Source organism: Gekko japonicus, unplaced genomic scaffold, assembly GCF_001447785.1.
Source record: "Gekko japonicus isolate JY-2015 unplaced genomic scaffold, Gekko_japonicus_V1.1 scaffold309, whole genome shotgun sequence".
NCBI lineage: Eukaryota > Metazoa > Chordata > Lepidosauria > Squamata > Gekkonidae > Gekko > Gekko japonicus.
This window is the reverse complement of record NW_015166430.1, coordinates 439,618-457,167: the sequence shown is the minus strand read 5'-3', so window position 1 is coordinate 457,167 and position 17,550 is coordinate 439,618. Positions and strand designations below refer to the sequence as shown.

At 43.7% G+C, this 17,550-nt stretch overlaps 1 protein-coding gene across 3 annotated transcripts in view; it reads left to right on the top strand.

Annotated features, from left to right (window-relative positions):
• CACNA1S (calcium channel, voltage-dependent, L type, alpha 1S subunit) overlaps nucleotides 1-17,550 on the top strand; it is a 109,752-nt gene that overhangs the window by 68,462 nt on the left and 23,740 nt on the right. For 2 of the 3 annotated variants that reach the window (XM_015411835.1, XM_015411834.1), the window contains exons 24-31: nucleotides 2,951-3,097; nucleotides 3,557-3,758; nucleotides 8,272-8,430; nucleotides 10,404-10,514; nucleotides 10,759-10,842; nucleotides 13,919-13,975; nucleotides 16,944-17,084; nucleotides 17,252-17,317. In XM_015411835.1, the coding sequence (XP_015267321.1) occupies nucleotides 2,951-3,097; nucleotides 3,557-3,758; nucleotides 8,272-8,430; nucleotides 10,404-10,514; nucleotides 10,759-10,842; nucleotides 13,919-13,975; nucleotides 16,944-17,084; nucleotides 17,252-17,317 (967 nt within the window). The remainder of the gene's footprint in view (nucleotides 1-2,950; nucleotides 3,098-3,556; nucleotides 3,759-8,271; nucleotides 8,431-10,403; nucleotides 10,515-10,758; nucleotides 10,843-13,918; nucleotides 13,976-16,943; nucleotides 17,085-17,251; nucleotides 17,318-17,550) is intronic. The other variant, XM_015411836.1, reaches the window with a different exon arrangement.

Sequence of the window (17,550 nt, the reverse complement as noted above, 5' to 3'; positions counted from 1 at the left end):
GCCTTTTTCCTAGTGTGCATATAGAACAATAATCATGTGCATATGAGTTACATCTGATATAGCAAGATAAGGCCAATATCACTCTTATGCTCTATTAAAAAGCAGTTAATCTAACTTTTCTGTAACTGCTTCAATGAACTGTCTAAGATTAAAGTAACTTCAAGTAAACAAAGTTCATTGACAGTTGAAAAGTGCTTGAACTCTTGGTTAGTTTGGAAACTCAGCATGAAAAGGTTGGCGATATCATAACTACTGCTACCAGGGCAGTGGGGAAGCTTATGCCCAATGTGCCATACACCATAGTCAGGCTACTACATGCCTGGGAACTGTTCCCAGCACACTGCTGAAAGTCTGCATTTCCACTGTGTGGACTTTCCAATCTGTGAATCAGACCACAGTAAGCACTGCTAGACATTACAAGGTCAAAATGCAGAGTTACCATTTTTGATAGCAACTGCAAATTTTGTTTATGATGAAACTGGTAAAAACCAAGCATTGGTGACTTCCTGTGTAGCCCACTGAACATTCTATGGTGCCATTGTGAACAATAATTGTTACATTTCAAATCTGGGACAATGCAGTGTGTGCACATGTTCTTGCAAGTCAAAGATATTATGCGACAAACATGGTTTTGCTTTGAGTTTTGGATTTCAAAATGTAGCAAGCATTCTTCCTCCTTTCCTCTCCCCAAGTCCTTTGAATACAGCAGGACAACACCCATCAATAATAACAATAACAATCCAAAATGTCTATGTTGACCATTTGGCCCTGATGGTGAAACAAGATGAAGTGATGAGAGGACTGTAAGGTCAAGAGTTTGAGGTCAAAGCTTTATTATATGCCAATGGCATCATGTTTATGGTAGAGTCAGAGTATAGTTCTGTATTTAGATTGGTCAAGACTGCACACTTTTGGAAAAGTGTCTGGGTATAAAATAAAGATAATAAAGTCAATATTGATTGGTTTTAACTTAGAAGACTCTGACAGAAGATAATTTCAATTATTAACTGGTTCTAAACTGGCCACAAAACCAGCTAGTTATTTGGGATGAAAAACTGGTGATACAGTAAAGGATCCTTTGAAGGACAATATAAGACCTGCTGAATAAGAAGGTAGAAATAAATAGGTGGGCTAATCTAAAGTTATCTTGGTTGGGGACGATTGCACTAAGAAGAACCATTACCAAAATATGACTTTTTTCAGCTGTTCCCATGTTTCTGTCACAGTTAAATAAATTCAAAGGCTGTTTGATAGATTTATTAGGAGCTCAGAAAAAAAAGTTTGATGCATGTTTCTAAAGGCAAGGGTTGCCTGTCAGTTCCAGCTATCGGTAATTACTTCTTAAGAACTAATATATGTTGGAAATGTAATAAATCTATTAGTACTTTGCTCCACTTGCCATGGAATTGTCCTCTGGTTAAAGGGTACTAGATAATGATGGTGGAAAGAATTTGCCAGATTACAAGTGTAAGACTCCATATGTCACTTTTAATTAGGGTTGCGAGGTCCCTCCTGGCAATCAGTGTGGGATGGAGGGGGGACATACCAGGAGAAAGAGGAAAGCCCAGGCCACATTGCTGGCATTGCACAGGAAGTGACATCATCACGCTGTGACATTGCTGTGCCACTTTGGTATTTGGGCAAAAGCTCTATGGTAAAAATGGTTTCTACCATAGAATTTTTGCCCAAATACCAGAGCATTGCCTGGACATTGCTGGCGTGATTATGTCATTTCCTGTGTGACACTGGCAACATGGCTTGGACCTTCTTTCTCCTGGTAAGTCCCTCCACTGGCCACCTGATTGGTAACTGGGGAGCAGAGCTTGGAGGCAGGGGACCCCTACTTCCACCAGGGAGTCTGGCACCCCTACTTTTAATATGCCTGTTGGGATTTAATGAGATAGCATTACCCAAATGTAAATAGTATTTAACATGGCAAATGTTGGTGGCTGCAAGAACTCTCTTAGCTAAGTACTGGAAGCAAGTGCCCAGTTTTGAGAACTGGCTACTTACATATTCTTGGACAAAATCACTATGTCATGAGATGTTCAATGCACAGACTATATATTCAATGTTGGACTCCCTTCCTTGTCTTTTTGAATCAAAACTCTCCTGCAGAATCAACAAAGAGTGTAATTTTAAATTGGATTTGTATTAAGGAGAAAATGTGGCTTCAGGAATAATATTGTTTAAGTAGGAACAAGGTAATTTAAGTAGAAATAATGAGTTAAAATGTATTAAGTTTGATTTATTTTTATACATATATGATGGGGGTGTTGTTAGATTTGACCTCACTTTAAAATAAATTTTAAAAATTCCAGAATGCCTTGAAGTGTGTTATCACAAAGTTGGATGGGTGAGTTGTAAGATAATCTATTATCAGCTGAGTAGGGATATGATTTTTTCCCATAAATATTTACACAGACCTCCTATATAAACTTCCCATAACCTAAGTTCCAAAGTTTCCCTATGCAAATATTTCTGTTACTCAAAGGACTGTTTGAGTAATATCTTTCCTAATAAAATCTTTCCTAATTTTAGACATGGCAAATTCTATCTACTGTAACTTTATCCCACCTGTCCTCTGAGGGTCTCAGGCTTGAGGATCTGGTTCTCACCTTCTCCGTTTTATCCTCACAACAACCCTGTTAGATAGGTTGATCCATAAGAGATGTGACTGATGAATTAGAACTCAGATGATCTCCCCTCCCCACTTCTAGTCTGCTATTCTAAACAGTATACTGCACTGGCTCTATCTCTCTTGCTGTTTCTTGTAATATCCTTGTCACAAAATAATACATACAAAAAAACAAACTTTGAGGTATTAATCAGAAGTAGATCAACTGAGGAAATTACTTTTTACCGTTTTTAAGACTAGGAACAGCTGTCTCAAATGAGTGACATCAGCCTAAGATCAATTTAAAAAACACTCTTGTTTCTCTTCTCCCAGGGGACAGTTCATCGATTATGTTGATGCTGATCCAACGCAGATCATTCTTCGTGAGCGGATATGGTTCCATAATGAATTCCATTTTGACAATGTCCTGTCGGCCATGATGTCTCTCTTCACTGTATCCACCTTTGAAGGATGGCCCAAGTGAGTTCAGAAGCCAACGGCACTGAGTGGGCGGGGGTGATGTGTAAAGTAGGTTGCTCGGGTTATTGAGAAGGATGAGTTAGCCTGCCACTTGCACTACTGAATGACTTAGCTATGCTGTACAACCAAACTTACTGGGGGGAGCGGAAACATCCCCAGTTATGACATTGCTGCTCCCCACAACAGACACCTACCTCACAGGGTGTCTGTTGTGGGGAAGGGAAGAGAAAGGAGATTGTAAGCCGCTCTGAGACTCCTTTGGGTAGTGAAGGGCGGGGTATAAATCCAATCTCCTCCTCTTCTTCTTCTAGCTATAAAATGCTCATTTGGAAAAAGCCTTTGAGAGTGGGCACTTGTCAACCCATCCATGGCAATGCAGGATGTGTAAGACTTCCAACATTACTTCAAAGCTTTTTTGATCTTGCCTATTAATCTGGGTTGTTATGCTATCCCCAACAGGCTGCTGTACCAAGCCATTGATACCCACACTGAGGACATGGGCCCTATATACAACTATCGTATGGGCATCGCCATCTACTTCATTGTCTATCTCATCCTCATAGCCTTTTTCATGATGAACATCTTTGTAGGCTTTGTCATTGTAACCTTCCAGGAGCAAGGGGAAACGGAGTACAAAAGTTGTGAACTGGACAAGAACCAGGTATAGTAATATGGACTCTTGAGCAGAGGTGCCATGATCTGAACTAGATATTGGAATGGACCCAGACTAATGTTCCTGCAGGCACAAGGATTTCCACTCAAGTGGCATGACAGTCTTGCCCCCCTTCCCACAGCAGCCCCAAATGCCCTCTGAAATTTTGTTCCTTCAGCTCCCCTCTTGTTCAGTAACAGGATCTTGGGAGGCATTTTGGACTTCCAACGGAGGGGGAGACAGAAAAATTGCACTTCAGGAGAGGAAATCCTTCAACCTCTGTTTCTAGGCAAGAGGAGAATGCACCAGAGCAAGATATCAGTCATGGATTCTCAGCCACTGAACTGAACAAAAATCAGGCACTGAAGTCTGTATTAATGAGTATGGTGAAGCTGGAGCATTCACCCAGGAGCACTAACAACTCTGCAGCTGGCTATCCTTTGAACTATGTGATGGATCTGCTGTATGAGAGATGCTTCATGATACAATTTGAGTGTAGCAGTCGCAGATTCACCAGCTGCTTCTTGGATTGGATTAGAAAGACTGAGCCATAACTACCCTTGTATCTTTTTCTGTTGGCTGGTCATGATCAAGAAAGCTACCCTATAACCTTAAGAACATAAGAACATAAGAGAAGCCAATGTTGGATCAGGCCAATGGCCCATATAGTCCAACACTCTGTCACACAGTGGCCAAAAATACCAGCTGTCATCAGGAGGTCCAGCAGTGGGGCCAGGACACAGAAGACCTCCCACTGTTGCCCCCCCCCTGAGCACCAAGTATACAGAGTATCACGTGCCCCAGCCTGAGAGTTCCTATCTATACTTTGTGGCTAATAGCCACTGATGGACTTCTGCTCCATATGCTTATCTAATTCCCTCTTGAAGCTGTCCATGCTTGTAGCCACCACCACCGCCTGTGGCAATGAATTCCATGTGTTCATCACTCTTTGGGTGAAGAAGTACTGTTGCCCTGCAAGACACTTAATGTGCTCTTATGGACTGTATAAGTCATAAGTGACAAAATGGACTGTGCAAACACTTGCTTAAAGGACTGTACTGCATGGTGACCCAATGTGATGCCAGTTGAGAATGCACACATTAGAGAAGAAAGTCTTCCTTTGTGTTGCTGTTCCAGTTGGTTCTTCAAGGTTACCTGCCCTCTTACCTGCTGTGAGATGGACCAGTTCCCTAGCTGCATGAAGGAGTCAAACACCATGCCATGCCAAAGTTCAAGAACAAAGAGCTCCAAACACCATAAGGAGCTCCCTCTGACACACGCAGGCAACCCCCCCACCCATACATCTACATGCAAGACTGCACGTAACCAAGAGGTTCTACACCTGGTTGCTTGGAAACTAATCTCTCCCCCATCAACAGGCTCAGCTAAGCCCATCAAGAGACAATAGCCCTAGCTCGGTGACTCATACCCTCTTCATCCAGGTGCCACTCTCCAGTCCAAGTTACTAGCTCTCAGTATTGACCAATCCCTGTCCCCTCCCCTTGTTCCTTTTACCCAATAGGTATGTTTTTGGGACGGACTAACTAGAGGTGTGTCAATGGGATGTGGCCAGCATCGCCCTCCCCATCCAGGTACCCCCTTAAAAGGAGGCAGCCATTGCTCCTCACTCCCTTTCTCTCCCCCTGCACTCTACTTTCTATATCCCTCCCCATACTCTTGGTTTTAGCACTACCGACGAGTTTCCACGTGGCTTGCTGGTTCAGGCACATGAAACCCCCATTCCTTATAATCTCCCCTATTTTTCCTGAGGATCACTCATCAGTCGAGGACAGGTAAATATTACCCACCAACAATCATTCCTGCTGAAAAGTACCTCTTTCTCTACCTGCTCTATCCCATGCATAATCTTATAAACCTCGATCATGTCACCCCTCAGCTGTCATTTCTCCAAGCTAAAGAGCCCCAAGCGCTTTAACCTTTCTTCATAGGGAAAGTGTTCCAACCCTTTTATCGCTCTAGTTGCCCTTTTCTGCACTTTTTCCAATGCTATGATATCCCTTTTGCCTGCCTGATCACAGATTTGCATTTTATTTGCCACAGCCTGTGTTCCCTTTTATCAACTTCACTGAGACTAGGGCTGATTTCCCACAAGCTGCTGCTCCACGCTCATTCCTCCCTTTGCCCCAATCGTACGTGTCAATTTCACACCATGTGCTGCGTGTCTGCATTTTGGTCCACAGCTTCGCCCAATTTCCCCCGCGTCTACTCAATCCTCAAAAAACAGGATTGAGTAGACGTGGGGGAAATCGGGAAAAGCTGCAGAGCAAAATGCGACCACGCAGCACATGATGTGAAATTGACACGTACGATCGGGGCAAAGGGAAGAACAAGCGCGGAGCAGCAGCTTGTGGGAAATCAGTCTAGCTTTCCACCACTTAAAGGAATCCTTCTTACCTTTTACAGCTTCCATTACTTTGTTAACCATTACTTTGTTAACTCCTGATCCGTGCGCACCATGCATGGTTAACAAAGTAATGGAAGCTGTAAAAGGTAAGAAGGATTCCTTTAAGTGGTGGAAAGCTAGACTGATTTCCCACAAGCTGCTGCTCCGCGCTTGTTCTTCCCTTTGCCCCGATCGTACGTGTCAATTTCACATCATGTGCTGCGTGGTCGCATTTTGCTCTGCAGCTTTTCCCGATTTCCCCCACGTCTACTCAATCCTGTTTTTTGAGGATTGAGTAGACGCGGGGGAAATTGGGCGAAGCTGTGGACCAAAATGCAGACACGCAGCACATGGTGTGAAATTGACACGTACGATTGGGGCAAAGGGAGGAATGAGCGTGGAGCAGCAGCTTGTGGGAAATCAGCCCTAGTCTCAGTGAAGTTGATAAAAGGGAACACAGGCTGTGGCAAATAAAATGCAAATCTGTGATCAGGCAGGCAAAAAGGGATATGAGGAGCATATAGCAAAAAATATAAAGACCAACAAGAAAACTTTCTTCAAATATGTTAGAAGCAGGAAACCAGCCAGGGAGGCAGTGGGGCCCTTGGATGACCAAGGGGTATAAGGAGTACTGAAGGATGATAGGGAAATGGCTGAGAAGCTGAATGCATTTTTTTGTCTCTGTCTTCACTGTGGAAGATGAGAAGTGCTTGCCCACTCTAGAACTGCTGATTTCGGGAGAGGTGTTGAAAGACCTGAGTCAGATTGAGGTGATGAGAGAGGAGGTCCTACGACTGATAGATAACTTAAAACTGATAAAACACCATGCCCGGATGGCATACATCCAAGAGTTCTGAAATATGTGAACTTGTGGATCTCCTGACAAAAATATGTAATCTTTCATTAAAATCTGCCTCCATTCCTGAGGACTGGAAGGTAGTTAATGTCACTCCCATCTTTAAAAAGGGTTCCAGAGGAAATCCGGGAAATTACAGGCCAGTCAGTCTGACATCGATACCGGGTAAGTTGGTAGAAACTGTTATTAAGGAAAGAATTAGTAGGCACATTGAAGAACAAAAACTATTGAGGCAGACTCAGCATGGGTTCTGTAAGGGAAGATCTTGTCTCACTAACCTGTTAGTGTTCTTTGAGGGGGTAAACAAACATGTGGACAAGGGGGGCCCAATAGATGTTGTTTACCTTGACTTCCAGAAAGCTTTTGATAAACCCTACCACTAGTTGCAGACAGTCAGCTACTAGATAGAAGTTCCAGGGTGATAATAGCCCTCACCCAGCCCCAGAACGCCCCCCAAATCCCCTGCTGGAGCAACGAGAGGACCTGGGAACCCTAGTTCTCCCAAGTTGCAACATATCTGCAGGACCGTCTCTCCCCATATGTCCCCCAAAGAGCTTTACACTCTGCAGATCAACATCTGCTAGTGGTCCCCGGCCAAAAGGAGATCCACTTAGCCTCGACCAGAGCCAGAGCTTTTTTGGCTCTGACCTGGTGGAACACTCTCCCAAGTTGAGACCAGGGCCCTGTGGGACTTGTTGCAATTCTCCAGGCCCCGTAAAAGGGAGATGTTTCCCCAGGACTTTGGTTGAGGCAGCAGAGATCTAATTACATCAGCCTCCCCTACTCTGCCTTTCTTCACCTTGTACCAACTATTGGAGTTGTTGTTTTACTTAGTCTTACCTATGGGCACTCATACTGAAAGTTTTCTTGAGAGCACCTGCCATCTTGGAAATTATATTAATTGTTGCTGTATACTTTTTAGTAGTATGTAGATTAGGTTTTAACTGTTTTAAATTATTGTAAATTATATTCTGTGGTAACCCACCCTAAGCCCTGCAGTGCAGGGAAGGGCAGGCGAGAAATTCAATAAATAAATAAATAAAATACTGCAGGAAGAACTTGGAAAATTCTGATCGTTACCATTTGTCCTTCAGAAAAAATCCATTTAAACAAATTGTTTAGGAAGGGAACGGGGCATATCAATTATTTGGCTTTGCTGGTAAACTTCAGGACTTCAAAGAACTAGAACTCTTTGAGGGGAGGTCCTAAGAATGATTTCTTTATGCTTGACCTTTCACAATATGCCTTTTCTCTCTCTGCAGCGCCAGTGTGTCCAGTATGCATTGAAAGCACGGCCTTTGAAATGTTACATTCCCAAGAACCCCTACCAGTACCAGATATGGTATGTGGTGACCTCCTCCTACTTTGAGTATCTTATGTTCTTCCTGATCACATTGAACACCATCTGCTTAGGCATGCAGGTATGGATAAGTAGAACTCCTATCCCCTGAAGGGTAGCAGTATGAAATGGTAGTAGTGGGATCCTACAGAAAGTCTGCCTGTGGAAGAAGTGTGGCAAAGCTGTGCCCCTATAGTGAACAATTGCTGATCTTGTGCTTGAAAATATGAGTTAGTTCGGGGGTGTTGAACTCATGAGGGTCAGATATGACATAAATGAGACCTTGTTTGGCCAGGCCATGTGTGTAGTAAAATGTAATGCCAGGTAGCAGAGTTATACACTTTATAAAGGACACAAACACCATTATTTTTTAAACTTTAAATAAAACACACTTAAAACATTAGCACTCTTGCAATATTTTGTTTATTTAACAGTCTCTGATAACTGACATCTCTTGTTCTGAATTGTTGCACCAAAATGTCTGTGCTGTAGCAATCTCGAGTATGCTGTTCAGGTTTGTATCGGTAAGCTGCAAACCTATTTTTGATTTATTGACATTCATTAAAGAAATCACATGCTCAGTGTTCTGAGCCTAGGACCCATGGGAAAACATGAAATGGTGGCGTATTGCGAGGTTTTTTACATAAATTGCTTTGTGTGTTGGTCAAGAACATGAGAACATCCTGACACACACTGTGGGCTATCTGTTTGTCTACAAAACTATAGTCTTCCCCATAGAAATAACTACAACTGCTATGAGGCAGTGCAGGAATAGAGAGAGAGCAATCAGCCTACTATCTTCTGGGAAGTCTAGCCTATGAAGGAAATGTGCTGGGTGAACTTGGTCTGGACACACACTCTCATCCTAATCCACCTCACTGGCTTGTTGTTATTCCTCATCTGAATAGTTTGCATTGCTTTCCTACTGAGAAAGACTGGATCATGAAGGCATGAATACAGTGAAAAGGGGGAGGGAACCCAGTTGCACCCAGGAGAGCCCTGGCATAATGAGCCAAACAAAACACACACTATTTAGTTAGTTAGTTAGTTAGTTAGTTCATTAAATTTATGAATCACCCACCCTGCAAGCAGGCTCTGGGCAATTTACAGCCATTATAAAAACATTTAAAATACAATCAGTATATATAATAATTAAAACCGATCCAAGGTAGCAGTATAATAATCCCCCCGCCCTATACTGGCCACACCACTGTCCTGCATGGCAGGGCAGGGCAGGGTAGGTGGGGGCCATAGAAAGGAAGGGAAGGGTGCCAATCTTAACCTCCTGTTGCTGTCCTCAGCTAAAAGCCTGGTGGAACATCTCTGCCTTACAGGCCCTGCAGGATTGCATCAGATTCTGCAGGGCAAGGCACACAAAAGCTCATACCTTGACTAAAACTTTGTTGGTCTTAAAGGTGCTTTGTATTTCTCCCATGCAATTGAAGCAGCTAAGCAAAGCAGGAGGGGGGGGGAGCCTCATCCAATGGAGGGGAAGAAAGGCTTGCCTTTGTCTCCTGTGCGATTGAGGCAGCCTGGCCAGGAAGCCAGCTTGGGCTCATTCCCTCCCCCCAGAAGAGGAGGGGGAGGAGCCTCAGCCAGTGCAGGGAAGAGAAGAGAAGCTTGCCTAGCTATCTCTCCTGTGCGATTGAGAGAGTCTGGATAAGCAAGCTGCTACACAGCAGTGGAGAAAGAAGCAGCAGCACTGGAGAAAGAAGCAGCAGCACTGGAGAAAGAAGCAGGAGACAGGCAGTTCCTTGCAGGCCAGTTAGGAGCCCTCCAAGGGCCTGATCTGGCCCACGGGCTGCATGTTTGACACCCCTGGGTTAGTCTTTCAGTTCCTTAGTTGTGCATTTTACACAGCTACATGTTACTGAACTGTCATGGTGGCTAGCTATTGTTCCAGAGCTCTCAGCCATAGAAATGCGAATGAACAAAATACTGCCAAAATATTATTGGTGCAGGCATTTCTGTGTTGCCTATGCTTGCAAAAGATTCCTCCTTGCAGACTTTTATTAGGAGTGCTGTATACAAACAAATTTTCAATTATCTCTACAGCATTACAATCAATCGGAGACAATGAACCAGGTCTCAGATATTCTCAATGTGGTCTTCACCCTCCTCTTTACTGTGGAGATGATTCTTAAACTTATAGCCTTCAAGGCTAAGGTGAGTGGGGAGCAGATGCACAAGACTCCCAGTGCAACACATTAAACTCTTCAGTAGAAACACTCCAGAGAGATTGCTGGAGATGTGTAGGGCTGTCGGGAGGGGGTGCATGTCAGTTTTGAATCCTAACAATATCATATAAGCCTGAAATACTCCCATTCCTGGCTGTATGGTTTTTCCTCCTTCTGTTGCATCCCTGCTGATTCTGTGTTCTTTGTAGTCCATTTTCTCCTTTCTTTTTCAGGGCTACTTTGGAGACCCTTGGAATGTATTTGATTTCCTCATTGTTATTGGCAGCATCATTGATGTCATCCTTAGTCAGATCGATGTAAGTGCAACTGGAGCAGCTGAAGGATTGCATTTTGAGTAACCAGCACTGGAGGGTGGTAGAGACTGGAAAACTGAGGAAGGAAACAGACAAAGACAAGCTTTTAGGATGCAGCAGCATCTGGTCTCTCAGTCCTGCATGTCTGAGCAAAACTTCTGATTTACAGCCAACAGCAGCCATGTCCCAACTTCACCAACCTTCAGAATGGGTTAGGAGTGCTGTAATTGTTGTGTGAAGGGAACGATAGGCATCTCCCATAAAGGAACCCAGTATGTACTTTGACTTATAGACATCTCTTCCAAGAAGCACTATCTAGTCATTTGTCCTTGATCATAGCCTGGAGACTGATGTACCACCATGCCCAGGAGATTTCACCTGTCCTGTAATCTCTGTGTGCTTTTTAAATGTACACTCCTGGCAAGCAATATATAGCTGAAACTTGAGATGGTTTGCCTCATGGTACCTGCAAAGAATTTCTGCCATTGACCACCATGGCAACCATGTTCCAAGTAGCTGCTTACTATATGTGCTTATAGTGTGAATATCTTTATGGCAGCACTTGCATATGTGAATTTTGCCTTCTATACATGCATGCATGGATGCTATGAAACACACCACAGAATATTAAAACATCCTATAGGTGGAATAGCATATCCTACATTCTGTGTTGCATATAAAGAGAGAGCATACTGGCTGTTAAGGCGGCTACTTAACAAAGAGTCAGAGAGTGATTTCAGCTAGTGATTCGGCTTTAATGAGCAACGCTTAATACAACCAGAACAGAAGAACCAGAACAAGTTTTGCATTGCAGCTGGGCTTCCTTTAAACTCTCCTGGACTAATGTAGCCCTGCCCTACTGTACATAACAACCAATAGGATTGTAAGATAAAGTCCAATCACAGACATTCCCCCTCAGGGAACTGGATGTTAGGTGATTGGTCGGCTCTTCCTGGGCTACCAATAAGAATTGAGGAATTAGGATCCTTGCCCAGGACGAAGCTTTGCATGGTGTTCACATACAGTTTACATTGAATTGAATACACAACACTGGCAACTACAGATGTTATTGGGTTAAAAATGCCTCCTTGTGCCTTCATGTGACCAGCGCTAATGCATGCATTTGCAATTAGCTGTAGCTTCCGGAACTGCTGTAGAAGTAGATCAATTCAGAATACAGCATTCATCAGTCGTGTCTGTGCCTAATTCCATATTTCTAAGAAGTCCTGCCATAACCATCTCCCCCTTCCATTTTTGAACACTGTCTTCCTTTATGTATCCATCTTTTGGAAAAACGTGATGTGCCTCTTTATAGAATCAACCAGGTTTTGGACATCATCAACAAGAAGATGTACACATTTTGTGATGTTGTTTACAACCTTAAAGCTAGTAAAGCTAGTAGATTTTATCTACTTGCTTTACACTGACCCTACTACCATATGCTCTCCCTGAGCATGGCTTGGCACATTAGATGGCCAAAAGACTCAGAGGGGAGATCCAGGTGCTGAGCAATTAAGATGAAAGGGGAGAAAGCTTAATGAAATCTAAGAATGTAGATTAGGAATCTGGGGCCTAGTAAGTAAGCTTGGCATATGTTATTTTCTTTCACTGTCAGAGACAGAGGAGTTCTTGCCCTGATTTCATTTTTTTCCCTTGGGCTGTTTATCTGCCGCACCGGAATGCTGCTTCGCATTGAAAAACTGAGGTGGAAAATGCACAAGCATAATAGGGGTAACATTTGGATCATAATTCTCATCAAATACTCAATACCCCATCCTCTGACATTGACAAAATCACAGCCCTGTGTTGAAAGAGCAATAGACTCCATCCTAAGCAAACTTTCAGTATTGCTCTTGTTCTTCCATCCACAGATATTTGCAAACCTCTCCACTCTGTCCCTTTCTGTGCTTCCACTTTTGTCTTCCTCTTTCCTTCCTTTTTCCTTCCTCCTTGTCCATTTGTCTCATTTATCTGTATATTAATGTTCAATAAGCACCCTGCTAGGTGAGTTCTTTAGATGAATTAGTAAATGCTCTTGTTGATGGCCTCTCATCCAAGAATAAATAACACTAGTGGTGTTAAAGGGCCACTGGAATTATTTGTGGGCTTTAATACAGTTCATATGTTGCCTTGGATAAGAGAAACTTATTGTCCAAATAGGATTTTAGTCAAGAAAAGAGAAAGAACTGACCAGAGCACTGATCTAGCGAATCAATACATTCATTGTTACTAGATTCAGTGGCACCACTTTGAGCAAGTATGAAATGAAATACATAAATGTCATAGAATCAGAATTTTTAAATGGGTACATTTGAATATTGTAAGTCTTTCATAGGTACCAGATTTTTTTTAACCAGGCCACCTTGTTAAATCCTGTAGAAGGCTGCTGTTCCTTCTTCCTCAGGTCATTTGGTCCAGTCTTTGGATTATCTTCATGTACAGAAGAAAGAGCTAACATTTGCAGAAGAACTCAACAAGGTGGGAGGTATGCTGAGAGTCTGAAGATGGGACCATGAATTATTACAGTAGGAGCTGCTGATGGTGAAAGGCCATGTTGAGCATTCATCTCTTGTATAGGAACCTAACAGCACCTGGCCCCCATTTGAAATCTAGTTCCCTAATGGTCTCTTGAACATGTTGCTTCAGCTGATCATGTGCCATAGGCAGGGTGCGAGTGCTTAATTTTAGGAGCATGCAGGTCTTCAAAACGTTGCCACAGAGGCATTGGTGCTCCAGTCTTTTTACAGGGGTCAAACTTTGACTTTTTCTAAAATTCCAAACTTTGTTCGGGACAGTAACAATTCTCAGCTCAGTGCTCTTCTCTTCAAGCCTGTGCACTAGATACTGATCAATTTTCCCATTGTTTCATGCATTATTCCCCCCAAACCCTTTATCCTTTCCTCTTTTTTGCTTGTCTTCCTTGTCATGGTTATCATTAGCATCTTCCATGATCTCCCTTTGTGAAACGCAATCCTTCCTACTCATCCAGTCTATCCCTCTGTCTTTCCTTCACTCTTCCTCATTTTTCAACCTTTAAAGGTGTGGGATTCTTTGGTTGACTCTTTTGTTCTCTTGACAGACTGTTCTTGCTTCCAGAGGCGGATTGTACTGCCTAAGCGGTGGCTGTGATGGCATTGTAAATATCAGCTGCATGAGCTTGCTGTGGATAACCTTTTCTTTTATAGTGCCTTTCCCCCTCCTTTTTAGACCATTCCATGTTGCTGTGTCCTGCTGTGTTGATATGAGTTGCATGAGATTGATGCCAAAATTGAATCTTCATGGAGACATGGGGAACAAATCTAAAGATATGTCCACATAGCAATGTCCACACTAACTCAAAGCAAAGGAATCAAATGCCTTTAGTAAATAAGATACCTTGAACTTGGAAAGCCAGAACTTATCTACCCTACAAATATATATATTGGTTTAATACCAATTGAACTGTCGCTGCATCCCTCAAAGAAGGTTAGGAATCGTAGTTTGGCTGAGATCCTGCCCCCAGAACTTCCGTTCTCTCTGAAGAGGAAATAGCTATTAAACAAGTTTAAATCTGTAGATATTTTACATAGACTGCACAACTGGTGCCGATGCCTCACTGTTCCCCTTCTGTCCTGTGGAGTGCCAGAACCCAAAAGAGAACTAGGACAATGTGAGAACTTTTTGTACATTTAGATTACCAAGTTTGGAAACTTATCAGATGTACCACTGACCACTTTTAAGACCTCTGCATGGTTGGGCAGCTCTGTGTCCATATTAAAATCTTATGGCAAATCTGGGTGCTGATCAGACTCCTGTATTCCCTGATGTACAACAGCCCCATTTGACTTGCAGCTGGAGTCTACACTGTGTCTGTTTTGTTGAGGTTTTCTGCACTGTATCGTTAAATATACCTTTAACCGGGGGGAGGGGGAGATTATCCCATGACAGTGCCAACTCAGCTGTAGTTTCAGACATATCTTTATATAATGGTTTTAATGCTCACCAGATGGACATCCAGCACATACCCAGTATCCACAGTTTGTATCACCCTACCACTTTGTTCTATGCAGATTCCCCTTCCTTAGCCTTTCTACCATTCATAAATCGTGAGGCTGATTTCAAGAGAAGTGTAGTCAATACACTTCACATTGCAGAGTTAGAGCTCACAGCAGCAGCGCCTGCTTGTTCTTTTCCTTCTAATGTTATTGCACTTTACATTTATCACACATTGGTCTAGAGAACAGGGAGCAGAGGGCTGTGCCCTAAAAGATCTGACCCTGAGAGTTTCTTTCTCATTGCTCCTTACTAATCTGATAATGACCCAGGCAATAGCTTGGAGCCATTCCCACCCTCCCACTGTAGCTCAGAATGCTCCCTAGAATGCTGCTGCTGGAGAACAGGTGATCACCAGGAACAGCATGATGGTGGAGCTGAAGGTCTACAGCTGGAGGGGACAATTGGCAACAAACAAACAACCCCAACCCTCACCTTCCATCTGCAGAAATCTTTTGGTTTATCTGCGCCAATGCACTTAAGGAGTGGTTGCAAGATTGCAGCATTGCCTTGCTCCTGAAGGTTTTAGATTGATATGCTATGTCTATTGCAATACTTTTTTTAGATTTGTAAGCAGCAAGTCCAGTTGCTGTTTCTGTCTGTCCACCCATCTTTCCCCTGCCCAACAGAGATGAAAATCTAGATAAAAAATTGCTTGCTACAAGTTATCCAGAAGTAAGAGGTTGGCACATTATATAGTGTTGGTTAATAAGACTATGGTCCCGGTCACATGGAGGGTTTTGGCCCGGGAGAGGGACGGATCGTGGCCGCAGCAAACGGGCACAATCTCACCACAACATCTGGGAAGCGGCACGCACCCGTCCCCGATCTGCCCCTAACCCCGGAAACCCCGCAGCAAAAAAGAACCACCGACAGAGTTGGGCTTACCTGAACGGCCGCGGCAAGCATGGCCGTGGGATCGCCGGCGCGTCCTTCTGCCGGCACATCCCCGGCTCCTGGCCGAACTGCGCATGCGGACACATGCACAGCTGGCTGCCTCGGTCTCCCGACCGTGGCTTCCTCCCCGGCATATGATCGTGCCGGGGAGAAACGGCGCCGCGGCTCAGGGGATTCGTGTGATCCTGCCGCGGTGTGTCTATTTTGGTGCGGCTTCCGAAAGCCGCACTTTGGCCACGCATTCCCCCCCCCATGTGGCAGGGGCCTATATAGCCTTCTACATTTTGTAGGACCTAAGAAATGTATTGTTGCCTAGAAGTAACAGCGTCCAAGGTGCTGCTTTTTTGGATGAGACTTCTAACAATGTAGTGGGAATATTTCTGTGGCTGCGCTACTGGTGAAATTGCCAGTGGACAGCAAGTACCATCTAATATGTAACTGAGTCTGATGTGGATGGAGCATCTAATTTCCATTCCTGGTCCAGCCTGCAAGCCCATCCTGTGCAGTTTCACTGTAGAAGATGATACAGCAAGAGCTGAAGATCCTAAAGCCTGCAGATATTACACTGCATTGCAGGAGGCAGTTTCTGAATTATTATTTTTTGCTCCTCTACCTGCACAAATATAAATCTGTAGATGAGCTTTGTGGTAGATTGACTCCATATTGAGTGTGTTTCCTCTCAGTGGGTTTGCTCCCTTGATCCTTTGACCCCTCCTCTCATGCTGGACCTGGGGGCCTCTTGATGATGCAGAATCATCTTTAATCTCACTAAAATGAATCCAGCAGCTTCAGAACCAACAGAGTGTGTCACCTGTAGCTCCAGAAGAAATGCCAAGGCCAAAAGACTCATCCTTCTGTTAGGCAGCTGAGTATGAAGGGGTGGCATTAATTTCTATTTCAATCCTTTTGCGTTAGCATGCCATTAGTGGAGTAGTACAATCCTTCCTTCCCCTTTAGCATGCTGTCAGCCCTTGGGCCATACTTCTACCTGTGTTGCAACAATTGCTGTGTTTGTTGCTATGAGCTATATCCATAGACCAAGCAGCAGGTGAACTGAAGAGCAGTGCTGCTGGTAAATGTGACAATCGTGCTGAACAGGTCAGATCAACTCCTGAAGTCTGTCTCCTGCCTGCTTCCATTTGTACTCACTGCCTAAGAGATTGCTCTTCCCACAGCCTCCTTCCACAGGTGACGATGATAACGGGCGGATCTCAATCACCTTCTTTCGGCTTTTCCGGGTCCTACGGCTGGTAAAATTGCTGAGCCGTGCAGAAGGCATTAGAAACTTACTCTGGACCTTCATCAAGTCTTTCCAGGTGTGTGTCACACTAGTTGAGAGGGCATCAATCCAGCTCTAGGTGCAGGAAGGAATTTAGAAGTGGGGTGGAGGGGGGTGAGGACAAGCATTACAGGCCAGCAGTTTCTGTCTCATTGCTGTACTGGAGTTATATATGACTCTTGAATTCTCTGCTTTGTCCCACAGGCCCTGCCACATGTCGCCCTGTTGATTGTGATGCTGTTTTTCATCTATGCTGTGATTGGGATGCAGGTCAGGATTCCATGAAATGCTTGTCTTTTCCCCCCCCCCCCCCGGTTTTTTTTTTTTTTTATCATCTTAACAACATTACTTAACGAATCATCATTTACATATTTGTGAGTCACTATTATGTCATATTTTTCAACCATACATACATTTTGTTCTATCTTTTTTCAAATAGATCTTGGTCTTTCCCTTGCAACATTAAGCTTAACCCGTCCATTTCTCCCATTAACAACAATTTT